This window comes from Corvus cornix, chromosome 14, assembly GCF_000738735.6.
Source record: "Corvus cornix cornix isolate S_Up_H32 chromosome 14, ASM73873v5, whole genome shotgun sequence".
NCBI lineage: Eukaryota > Metazoa > Chordata > Aves > Passeriformes > Corvidae > Corvus > Corvus cornix.
In genome coordinates, this window is record NC_046344.1 from 10119307 (window position 1) to 10131836 (window position 12530).

General features: G+C 42.9%; 1 protein-coding gene across 2 annotated transcripts; it reads left to right on the forward strand.

Annotated features, from left to right (window-relative positions):
- The first annotated feature begins 724 nt into the window (after positions 1 to 724).
- On the forward strand, positions 725 to 10849 carry LITAF (lipopolysaccharide induced TNF factor). Of its 2 annotated transcripts, none has more exons than XM_010392215.3 (4): positions 725 to 1037; positions 7124 to 7309; positions 7706 to 7862; positions 8164 to 10849. In XM_010392215.3, exons 2-4 carry the CDS (start codon positions 7129 to 7131, stop codon positions 8270 to 8272), a joined length of 447 nt encoding a protein of 148 aa, XP_010390517.1. In that variant the 5' UTR covers positions 725 to 1037; positions 7124 to 7128; the 3' UTR covers positions 8273 to 10849. The 2 variants fall into 2 exon arrangements, with proteins under 2 accessions (XP_010390517.1, XP_039416249.1); XM_039560315.1 differs by lacking the exon at positions 725 to 1037 and adding an exon at positions 3040 to 3147.
- The last annotated feature ends 1681 nt before the right edge of the window (positions 10850 to 12530 follow it).

Here is a 12530-nt window from a genome sequence, read left to right on the forward strand (position 1 = left end):
TGTCCTTGAAATGGGGTCATATTCTCATCCTCTACATGGAGGATTGAAAATATCAATTTTATACTTTCAGATAAATGGAGGTGGGACTGTAGTCAAATATAATTGGTTACCTGTCACTTCCATCTTAGACAGTGGGGGGGAAGACACTTTCTCAGTTGCATATTGGTGTATGTTTCATATGTAAACGAGGGATAATGAGGGTTTTGGTTACCTTTGGTCAGGCTGAGTCAGGATTTATGGTTGAATCAAAGGCAGAACAGAACCATGATACTTCAGGCTCGCTTCCTCCTCCACTTGGCTGAGGCAGCAGTACAGGCCATCTGACCTTTGCTTGATCATCTTTACGCCCATCAATATTTTACAACTGCACATCATCATCACAGAATCATAGAACAGTGTGGGTTGGAAGGGACCTTTAAATATAATTTAGTCCAAGGCCCCTGCAATGAGCAGAGACACCTTTCAGTAGACCAGGTTTCTCAGAGCCCTGTCCAACCCGGCCTTGAATGTTTCCAGGGGGATCCACCACCTCTCTGGGCAAGCTGTGACAATGGTTTACCACCAACATTGTAAAAGCCTCCTTTTTTATATCTAGTCTAAATTGATCTCTCCTTCAGTTTAAAACCATCATACCTTCTCCTGTTGCAACAGGCCTTGCTAAAGTTTGTCTCCATTTTTCTTATAGGCCCCCTTCAAGTACTGAAAGGAGCAGTATGGTCACCCTGGAGCCTTCTCTTCTCCAGCCTGAACAACCCCAACTCTCCCAGCCTGTTTCCATAGCAGAGGTGCTGCAGCCCTTGGCACATCTTCATGGCCACCTCTGGACTTGCTTCAGCAGCTCCACGCCCTTGTTATGTTGGGGGCCACAGACCTGGATGCAGCCCTGCAGGTGGAGTTTCATGAGAGTGGAGCAGAGAGAGAGAATCCACTTTCTTGGCCTGCTGGCCACACATCTCCTCACAGGACCAGATTTCTACTTCTAATAAGGCCTGCTGTGCGTGGACAAGAGGGCTGAGGCCCTGTCTCCATACCAAAGTGTAAGCACGCTCTCTACTTTACTGAGACACTGGGCTGTGAGCCCTACACTTTACCCCAGACACCATGCAGTGCTTAAGCCTCACTCAAGTTAGGTGTAAGATAAGCAAGCACCTCAACTCATGTCCTTGCTCAACCAGCCTCATCAATTCTCCACACCAAACTTGCCAATTTTCCACAAGCTTGTCACTGAAAATCAGGAATAAAACTCCTTAACAGCAATGTAGTATTAAGAAGCAGGGCATTACTTTTAAGGACAGGATAACTCTGCCTAAAGCGCATGCTTGGCTCAAGGTGGTACAAGTATTTGTTAGCAAGGATATATGTATTCCTCAGAAAAGTGTTAGTTTGTTACTTAAGGTGGCCACAGAGCCCTTCAACTGGCTTGGGCCAATTTGTTCCACTGACCACTACATAACATTCCATTAATTGTGACTTCTGTGGAATTTTCCACAAGCTCACAGGTGCTGTGGTGACCGGCTGAAGCTGATGCTTCTTTCACCCAGTGCCATCCAGCAAAAGGACTGGAAAGGCAGGAACTAGCAAATGGTGAGCTAGGTGGGAAGAAGGATGGATAGTGAGAGGAAATACACTCATGTACCAGTAAATGGATCCAAACCGCCTATTTGGACATTTGGTGGAAACAGTAGTAGGGCAAAAAGGAGGAATGTTACTGGGGTCCCCAAGGAGGAGCACGAGCCAGCCTAGACTAGATGCAAAACACTACACATGAGAGAGATGGCAGTTAGAGTAAGAAGGCTTTCAGTTGAAGGTCATGCCTTATTTTACCCTGGGAGATGTGTTCAGTCATGGCTTCTCTCTCCTGTGGCTCCTAAGCTGCTCATAGCCATCTGGGGAAGGAGATTTAGTTAGTAAGAGAACAATTACTCCAATTTTAGTTAATCCAGGGCACCAAAGACCAAATTACTCATGTTCTGCTCCTTAGAAAAATAATCTGTAATGTGATTTCTTGATAATGGTATAAATTTATTCACCTCTTAGTTCTAATCTCAGTGCTGATAGATCACACTCCACACTCCTCTCTCTGTTCCCCCCAAATTGGGGGACTGGGACTATTCATGCCCTCAATAGTCTCAACATCTGATGACATCCCCAAGTACCCATACTTGCAGGTGATTTAGGTTACTGTGACTGCAGAGCTTCATGCTGGTTTATCATCACTTGGGGTAGGACCCCCTTTCATCCTATAAAACCTGACTCCTTGCTCCAGGATGGGTTTGAATTGAGGCTTTTTGTGTGTTCCTTATGGCAAGGTTCAAGAAAAGATTTAAATACAAAAATTGGACTTTTAACAGATTTTAGATGCTTTCAGCCAAAAGGCTTTATGAACTGTCCCTGCTGAGCCCCCAGGGGTTATCAAGTCCCTTCAGTCCAAGGTAGATTCACACAAACCAACGTGTGAAGCAGTCCCTCTTGAAGCCCTTTCAGGGATCTGGCCATAATTCACATTTTGTGTTATCTTGGAGCTGAATAGAGGAAGGAGTGATGTACTCTTGTGTTTTCTAAAGACTGAATCCAATTCAATTGCTTGTAAAGACACTACGTAAAATCACTGAATCTTGAACTTGAAAGTTTTGTTGATCATTTTATGTGTTCTTGTATGTTGTCTGAAATACCTGATCTGGTAACGTAAGGGGTATTGTAGAATTAGGAAAGTAATTTTCCTGTAGTGTTACAGAACACGGTGCTTGGCTGCGCTGCAGACGGGAAAGTTGAAGATTACTGGTTTAATCGCTGTGAGCTCTTGGCGAAAGCCGAGGAGTTCCCGATCACCGGGACTGCGAAATGCGTCAGGCGTGCCTGTACTTCCACAGGTTTTCCCCCTTTCCTTTCCCTTCCCGTCCCGCCCAGACGCGCCTTTGCCGGGAGCCGGTGGGTCCGGGGGAGCGGCCGAGGCGGCTCCCAGGGCACGGCCCGTCCGAGGCCAGCGGAGCGCCCTCCCGAGCTGCGCCCGCGGCGCTTGCTCACGGTTCTAGGGGGAAGGGCAAGAGGAAACGCGGGTGGGGTGGGGACGGGACGGGACGGGACAGGACAAGCCGTGCTGACCGTGGTTGCGCCCGGGCAAACGGAGCGGAGCGGAGAGGAGAGTCGGTAAGGGCTGTGCCGCGCCGCCCGGAGCCTGGCGGTGCCGCGGGCAGAGCAGAGTGGGGCGGCGGGGGCAGGCTGTGTTCCTCCGCCGGGGCCGCTCCCGGCCCCGAGCGCTGCCCTCCCTGGGCCGCTCCCGGTGCTCCGGCCCGACTGCGGGGCGGGGGAGCAGCCTCGGCTCGGGGCCAATCCCTCTCCGCAGGAGCCCGCGGGGCACCGGGGGAAGGTCGGGGCTTGGCGGGCCAGCGGTGTCCCGAGTGGCGCGGTCCCAGTCCTGGTTCCGGGACGGTCCGGGAGAGACCGTGGGCGGCGGCTCCTGCCCTCGGCGATGCCGGCTGGGGGCCGAGCGAGGCCGGAGTTTCGCCTCCCCGAGCGTGGCAGGCGGAAGGTGGCCCTTTCCTTAGGGAATGCGCTCGGGAGCCGCGCGGCAGCAGCTCCTCTCGGACCGGCCCTGCGCTGCCCCGGGGAGTGGGTAACTCACAGGAGGCCACTCAGGAATGTTCCGAGACTATTGATTACTTGGTAAAAGTAACACAGTAACCTCTGAAATGTCTCCTGCCCGGCAGAACACACCGTGTGGTAATATTTCTACTTCGCCAGTATAGAATTCAGTGTGACCTCAATGCCATTGGTTTTTAATGAAATAATAATATGTCGAAGTCTTTTTTTTGTTGTGATTACTGGATTTTATTCTCTCACAAACGCCTGAGAAATTTAAACAACTTTGAGATAATATTCCTCAGCAGGTTGGTAAACAAGAAAGTTGTTGTCCAGAGTTCAGATGAAGCTGGTGGTCCAAGAGGCTGCTGTGTTAGGACTTGCTGTGCACTGAGTGCTCTGATAAACCTGTATATCCTGACAGGTTGTTAAAAAAAATTAGTCTTCAACCTGTGTTTCATTCCAGATGTTGCTGATCAGTAGCTGTCTTAGACTCTGCTGTGAAGGTAGCCGTTCTAAACCACCTGTGTTGTTGGAGGGCGACTTGGGATTTCTAGTGAAGAGGACTGCATAGGAATTGTTTAATTTGAGGGTTAAGTTGTGTCAAATTTTAGCAAGAGATTAAGGGAAGGGCAAAAACATTTGTTTGGCCAGACCAGGTTAGGATAGCTGTAATTGTAAGCAGTTCTTTTACTGGATGGGTTTTTGGTTGCTTGGTTTTTTACATACCAAGCAGAGACTGGTATTTCCCTTGTCCCCAGCCTAATATTCAAGACCTGGAGTGTGAAACACATTCGCACTGGCTGTATGAAGTGATGGTTCAAATATCTCTTCAAAGTTGACATTTAAAGCAGGAGAGACATTAGAAAAATGAAATTGAAAAGCTGAAGTTGTGGTTACATCCACAATACTCAGATTTTGAAGAGGCTTTTTTGTAGTCTTGATCTCATCTTGATGTTTATTAGGAATTTTTGTTTTGATAGATAACTTAAAGGAATTCATACACAGTTTTAGTTTTACACCATTCACTGTAGTACTTTGTACATGTTATTTGTGCTACAGTTTTGAAACTTTAGAAGATGAAAAGGGATGCCACAAAGTGCTGTGAAGACTTGAGACCTGTTTGCATTTGTCTACAGAAAAACGAAAAAAAAAGTGAAAGTGCAGAAAAAGGGTAGTGATAATGTTTTAATTGAAATGGTTGTTCAAAACCACTTGGTGGTAAGAAATGAACAGCAACATAATTTAAAAATAAGTAAATATCAAGACTAGAAGCGTTCATGCTGGAAGTTATTATCATTTTGAAATCTATGAAAGGGTGTTGATTTCTTAGAACTTGCTCATCAGTGAAGCAGAGCTGAGCAGCAGAAGGAGCTGTGTTTAACCCCACCTGGCAACTGAACACTACAGAGCTGCTCACTCACTGCACCCCTGAAGAAACTGGAAGGGCATGAGAAAACTTACGGCTTGAGATAAGAACTGTTTCATAATTGAAATAAAACAATAATTAAATAATTGTAATGAAAAGGAAAGTAACAGAGGAGAATACAGTCCAACAAGTGAAGCAAATGAGAATAATTGCTCACTACCAACCAACCGATGCCCAGCCAGTCCCTGAGCAGCATTTCCCTCCCAACAACCTTCTTACTGGTGTTATGGCTGAGGATGATGCTTTATGGTCTGGAATACCCCTTTGGTCAGCTGGGGTCAGCTGTTCTGGCAGTGGCCCCTCCTGGCTTCTTGTGCACCCCCAGCCAAGACTAGCACACTGACTGGGAGCAGTAGATTGTGATTCAGCTTTGTAGTTTAGTCACAGGGAGAAAACTTCTCTTTTCTAAAGAAAACAGGACATCAGTGGTTTTTTAAAATATAGCTGTGAAATACTTGATACTACAAAAACTTACTGAGTTTCAACATCTTCGACTGCTGTCTTGTTCCCTCTTCATTCTGCCAAAGCTGCGGTGTGAGTATGAGAATGGTGGGAAGGAGCAATGTCTGTTCCAGGGTTACCACAGTTACTGCTCCTGCACCTGTAGCCATGTCTGTTCTTCTGTACCAGCTCCTGTATTTGTCCTGGCCATGGGGCTACTGTAAAACCCACACTTGATTGAGTACACAGTTCCCTTTGTAACACACCTTTCTGCATTTCTGCTAAATCAGCTGGGAAGATTCCTGAATGTATAAACACTGGTGTTTGCTGGTTTATCTCCCATGCCTCCAGTGCAGCAGATTAGTCCTGTGTAACCTGGAAGAGTTAACAGACTTGTGACAAGTTCTTCATGGAAGTGTTTATAGACTTCACTGAAATCTTGATGAAAGCTGTGTTGCGTGAGGAAGATAATCAGCGGTATTCCAAGGACTTTTCCATGCTCTGGGAGAGTGGAAAGGCTTGTGTCATTGTTGGGAAAGTTGTATGCTGGTCTCACCCGAGCTTTGTGTGAGTGGAGTGATGCCAGCCCTAAACAGATACTTATGTCTGAAATTCTTTTACTTTGTGCGTTGTCTTTTGTACCTGCAAATTGCATCGGTGCAATTTCTCCTCTTTTATTCATAGTAGTCCTATACAGCTATCATAGCATCATAGAATTAATGTTCCAAGTACAGCTTGCCTTTTGCAGATAGTACTGTGTGAAAAGACTTGCATATGTATAGAGGGATTGTATGTGCAACAGCAGAATGGAGTGTGGCTCTTGGAGAGCTGTCTGATGGTTCTTAGGAGGAGGGGGAAAAGGGAGATGCTTGGTCAGCACTGATGCCATGAGAGCTTGTTCCACAAAGAAAATGGTGGGTAGAGTCTGAAGCGGGTAGGTGGGGAGGAGGAAAGGAAGTCTGCATTGAAACCGCAGTTGTTTCTTTCCTCTTTGGGAAAAGGCAGTGGTCAGCATTCCTATCCTCTGCAACAAAATAACAATTGGTGGAGGAAAAGTTGTACTACAAACTCATTAAAATTTTTCTAAGAAGCAAAAATGGCAACCTTAGACATATTTGAGAGTTGTAAAAGTTTTGAAGTGAGTTGGACATGCTTAATTGTTTGGGTTTCTTTTTCCTTCAATATAAATACTTATTTCAAATTACAGCAGAGGCAAATAGTATTTTTTAAATATTTGAGCTTCACCACAAACCAGGCTCATGTTGGTTAGCAACTACCATGTGGCCTGTCATACTGTTCAATTTTTCAGGTGAACAAGAGGGATTAGAAATAGTGTTCTTGGAGAATTAGGAGACTGCCAGATATTTTAGTATACTAATAAAGATGCCTCACCTCCCTGCTTTAGTATATTTAATTTATAAAGGAAGAATTGGTGTTGGGACAAAGTGTAAGAACTACCCTGTGAAAAGGAAGTGGGAAGCACACAACAACAACAGTGAAATCAAGATGAACATTTCATACTATCAGAAACAAATACTAGCAAATTAATTTTATGCTGGTAAAAGTCCATTTTAATCTAGTTATCTTCTTGCTGCTGAATTGAGCCTAATTATTTGTCACTTTCCTTTAATAAATAATGCCTTTTGTTAAGATTTTCTCTCTTTTATGTTTTAGATATAATGTCTGCTCCAAGTGGCAACTCTGTCCCATCTGCACCACCTTCTTATGAGGAAACCGTAGGAATCAATGTGAACTATCCTCACCCCTATCCCATCCCTGGCCCTGGACAGAAGAAGCCAGATGGGAAGGGAATGAACCCTCCCCCATGCATGGGACAGCCTCCACCAGCAAATAACCCCAGTAAGCCTCCAAAACTCTTCTGTACCTCACCTTAAGGTGGTGTCAAGTGGCTGTGTAATAGGTGCTGTCAGAAGATGAAAAATCGTGGTTCACAGGTGTTCACCACCTGCCAAAAAATACTTTTGAAGAGAACAAGGTGAATCAATTCTTGTGAATCACTAAGTGTGTACTGATGTCAATAACGTCATTTGGCTTTCTGCAGTTTTTAGTGCAGCTTTATTTTTAAGACAGTGTATTTCTGCATTAGGAAATACCATGGTGATTTCTCTCTGTTGTCGTGTATTTTGTTCCTCTGAGCCCTGAATATTTCAAAGTTATACCTGGTTCAGAGGAAGCTGATCACTACTCTTTTTTCCTTCTGTACTCATTGAGTAAACAGCCTATTTCTCTGCTCAGTTACTGTTCAGACGGTGTATGTGCAGCAGCCAGTGCTGTTTTATGACCGCCCGGTTCAGATGTCCTGCCCTTCCTGTAACCAGGTGATAGTGACACGTCTCTCGTACGACGCAGGAGCTTTGACCTGGCTGTCATGTGGTGGCCTCTGCCTGCTGGGGTAGGTCAACTCCAATTTGCACTCTTACCTTGACCTTTTACAGCTCTAACATGTAATGGAGCTCTCAGCTTTGCTTTCTCTGTCTGGGACCTGAGCCTTAGTGGTTCAGTCAGCCTACATCTGATCCTACAGGACCTTAAAGCAGTTCTGGAACATACAGTAATGGACTCCATAGCCACGTGTGTTCATCCTAAAGCTTATGGCACCAGTTTTACTGATGGCTTTTGGATGAAATACATTTTACCTTCTTGTGTATATAAAAAGTGTAAAGCAGTGTTTTTCTCTTTTTTTGCCTTTGCAGGTGTATAGCAGGCTGCTGCTTAATTCCCTTCTGCATTGATGCCCTAAAGGATGTGGATCACACCTGTCCGAAATGCAATACTCTTCTTGGTTCTTACAAACGTTTATAGGCAGTGTTTAAACACTGATGGATGAAGTTAGTTAGCACCTCTACAAGCCCTCTCTGAAGCTTCATGGAGACTTGCTGTTTTTTCTGTGCATCCTATCACTGGAAACCAATAAAAAGTAATGTTTATTACTAGATGGTTTGAATATGCATTTGCTTGAGAGGAGTTTCACTTAGGTCTGTAAAAAGCATACCTAATCCATATGGGCCACTCAGTCCAGCACCAGTGGAGAGCAATGGAGTGTTTCCCTTTTTGCTTTATACATAACAGTTTGGTGATGTTCTTAAATTAATCTCGTCTCAATCATGTTGCACACTGTGCTTGCATTCAGACTGTGAGATCTCAGCACAGAATAAGAGGAGGATATGTATGGAGAACTATTTAGGCTCGTGCTTTGGCAGCAGCACTGTTTACAGACCAGCAGGGAGTTGCCTCAGAGACAGGTGCTCCTCTTTGAAAAAAGAAATGGTTTGTTGTCTTCTTTTTATGAGCACTAGAATTCACTTTAAAACTTTCTTAGTTGGAAGAGAACCAAACCTAAAGGGTTCTTCTTTCTTGGAGGTAGCTTTTCCAAATCGACAACTCAGGTTATTGTGTAAAAATACTGATTGAATCTAGTATCTGAATTTTATTGACAGTTTCAAGTCTAGTCATATCTCTAATCTGAAGTGAGTATGTTCATACAGAAGATACTTGTTTAGTGTTTTTTGTTTTGCTGGGAGTTTTCTTACTGCTGATTGAAAGTCTGTGAAGTGTTCTCTTCACCCCAGTGGAAATGCCCAGAGAGCCTTGGTAAGAACATCGGAAAACTTTGTTGTACATTTACGTAAGTCATCTGATCAATCATAAACAAACCCCAGCCTTATCTTAAAGCTTGAATTCCACCTGAAACACATAAATAAAATACCTGGTCTTTTAGTTGTTGATCTGCTTGTTAATTATTGTTTCTTTACTAAGAAGGTAAAATGTTTGTTAGGGAGTTTCTCTGATTTTTCTAAATTAAATGAAAGATGAGTTTTGCTTTTAGAAACTTAAGATGGATATACTTATTTAGGATGATAATCACAAAAAATTAGGGAATGAGGCTCTGAAGGTTTAAGTAATTTCTGTGTCATAAGCAACTTGGTCAAACAACATGTTGATGCATATTACAGAATCAGAATCACAGAACCAGCTGGGTTGGAAAAGACCTTTGAGATCATCATGTCCAACCTGTGTCCCAGTGCCACCTTATCAACCAGACCATGGCGCTGAGTGCCACACCCAATCTTTTCTTAAATACCTCCAGGGGCGGTGACTCCACCGTCTCCCTGGGCAGCCCATTCCAATGTCTAATCACCCTTTCTGTAAAAATTTTCTTCCTAATATCCAACCTAAATGATACCTGTCCAGAAAAGGCAGACAGGTGTTTAAGCCGGGCTATGTTGGTAACACTGTATTAATGTCTGTAAAAGTAAAAAGCTAAAATAAATACAAATAAAAAATACTGCATTTCCTGTTCTTGCCAAATGTGCCTTCTGTAAGTATTTGGTGTAAGTTAGTTTTTCAAGTCTTTCAACACTTTATGTTTGAAATCCAGTAATTTTGTAGATCACGTACAATCTCTAGGCCTGGTTTTGATTAGGTTTTGTAAACTGCTGCTGCTTGTGAGTCAGTCTGCAAGTGATTTAAGAGCTTCCTTGTGTGTTTGGAAAAGGTTTCTGGTCTCCTCATACCATAAGAATTTACATGAGCAGCTACTAACTAGCAAGAGAATGATGGAGATAAAAAGCTGGTAGCTTTATAGCTTTCCACACTGATGATGTGGTACCAGCATATGCTTTTGTCTGCTGGTGCACCACCATAGTGCTCTCTTTGTTCTTCAAGGGCCTGGGTGATGCTGCAGTGTTTTCTGTTCTGGTGACACAAGCAAGTCCTGTGCCTTACTGGGAAGCAGAATTCCCCCACTGAGTGACAGAAAATGTGCTTCTTGTCAGTTTATTGTCAGAGCGAAGCAGAAAGGAGCAATGAAGCTCGCAGCGTTTCCAAGCTTGGGATTTGCTTGCATGGTGGGGAGGATTTTTAATTCTTTTAGTACCCTGTCAGTCTCGTCTGGATAGTCCTGCCATATATTCATTTGCTGAGTCTTCCAGTTGTTATTCCTTTATCTCCCCTTTTCTCCCCAAAGTGATGGTTGGAAAATCTGAGGTGGTGGCACCAAAATGCAAAACACTGACCAAAAAAAAAAGTGTTTGTTTTGATTTATGTGCATAGTCCATTGATTCTCTTTAAGTTCCATGTATGGATTAAGATTAGGACACACAATGTTGGCAGCTCTTCCTTCGAATTCACCATTCTGCAAAGCTTTCTGCTGCCTCTTCTATAGTTATATTTTCTTAAATGCAAAGCCTGTGCTTGTTCTCTTGTGTATGGAATGAGCTACAGACTGCCAAAGTAAACTGCTTTGTTAAACCTACCTTGGACAAACAAATGCAGGATATAACTTGATTTGTGTGAAAGCGCTTTGTGTTTGATTGTGTTGAAATTACTGTTTGTTTTTAAAACTGACTCTATTTAAAATAAAAAACTTTGTCTTTCCTATCTAGTGCTTGTAATTGGAAAATCATAGCATTTGGAATGTTTCCAAATACATGGATGGCTGAAATGTTAAGTGAAGAAAAGTAATTACAGGGAGAAATTTTTCAGAGTCTCACCTGGGCCAAGTCTGATAAATGGGATTGTCTGCCTGGCAGACCATCTGTCAAACAGAGAGCCACACTGAAAATGTGTTGTTTTCCTGCAACTCGGGTGCTATAAATATTTTTTCAGTTAAAACTGTTGGGTAAAACTTTCACTTGCAATGCAACTAAACAAACACATATAAATATAGCTCCATGTTCACATACCAGGAACCACTAGAGAAAATAGCTATCAAATACCGCTGTATTCAGTGGGAAAGGATCCCTATTAATCATATGAGAATACCCTACTTTCTTTTAATGTCTAAATTTTTGTTTGGTTGGTTTTTTTGAGGTGCAGAAAGAACAGGAAGGCAAGGTTAGTACCTCAAACAAGTTTGTTCTAATGCCCTGATATTTATTATTTTTATTAAGCACCTTAGGGTTATTTTGGTAGTAAATGAGTGTTGTATGAATAGTTTTTCCTTGGTAATAGATACAGAAGGAACAATGCTGACTTTATGGGCTCTAGGTATTTTCACCTAAGGAAGGAGCATAGGCCATCTGAAATCCTCCAGCCTCACATTACAAGTTCAGGTAAAACCTTCCCTACCTCCACCTTCATGAGCTTTCCAGGATGACTTTACCTTCCGTCACATTTTGACAGTGTTATTTTCATTAGGCTTCTGTTTTTAATAGACAGAACTTGCACAATTTCAAATTCTGGCGAGGCTTGAGCCAGAAGGAAATAAAATTTGTTTTGTCATGCAAAGAGAATCCAAAATAAAAGTTGTTAAAACAGGTAAAAGGCAGCTGATGGCCTTACAAGAGGGAGTGTTGAGCAAGTTCAGAGTGGTTTTGAAAAGCTGCTATTTACTGCAGTGTTTGTGAAAGCACTTCTGTCAGTCTAACCACAAGGGGTTATTTGAAGAAATGATTCGTTTATTCCAACCTAGTTAATTATTATTCATAACTAAGCAGCAGGTCAGTAATGGAGTATACAATAATGTCATCCTAGGAGTAAAAGCTAAGTATAAGTCCTGTGACAAAGGTGTGTTTTTGTAGTTCAGGTGATTGTATTTTATAGCAAATTAACTTTTGTGTTCCATTTGCTTCATAAGATCCTGCAATGTGATACAAGTTTATTATCTTTAGGATGACTTCTAATGTATTTTTGTGAGATGAATACCCTCAGGTATGATATGCTGGATGGGAATTCGGTACAGAAATAAATTTGCCATGAGCATCTTAGTACTTTTCAAACCAAGACACAAAAGGTGCATGTGAAACCTACTGACTTCAAAGGAAGTGCTCCTTATTACCACTTAAAATTGAATATTTTTATCTGTAAGAACTTGAAAATTTAATGTCTGAAGAGGAGGTGTTGTGGTCTGGAGGTGCTGAAAGTAGTTGTGCCCAAGTTGAGAATAAACCAAGAGAGAGTAGGCAGCTTTTTGAAAGTCCTTTTGTGGCTGGCTGTTTTGCTTCATGCTACAGCTCTTTCTTTGTAACAAAAAAAATACCCCCAAAAAGCAGCTTCAGTGAGTTCCAGGGGGCCATTGCATTAACAGGGTGTATGACACTGCTCTAGGACTTAAAGCCAT

What these genes read in the sequence shown, in the direction of transcription:
- LITAF (XM_010392215.3), top strand. Translation starts at nt 7,129, where the DNA reads ATGTCTGCTCCAAGTGGCAACTCTGTCCCATCTGCACCACCTTCTTAT. An exon ending in TCCACCAGCAAATAACCCCA is followed by an intron (nt 7,310 to 7,705) that starts GTAAGCCTCCAA and finishes TTCTCTGCTCAG; the next exon opens with TTACTGTTCAGACGGTGTAT. An exon ending in GGTGGCCTCTGCCTGCTGGG is followed by an intron (nt 7,863 to 8,163) that starts GTAGGTCAACTC and finishes TTGCCTTTGCAG; the next exon opens with GTGTATAGCAGGCTGCTGCT.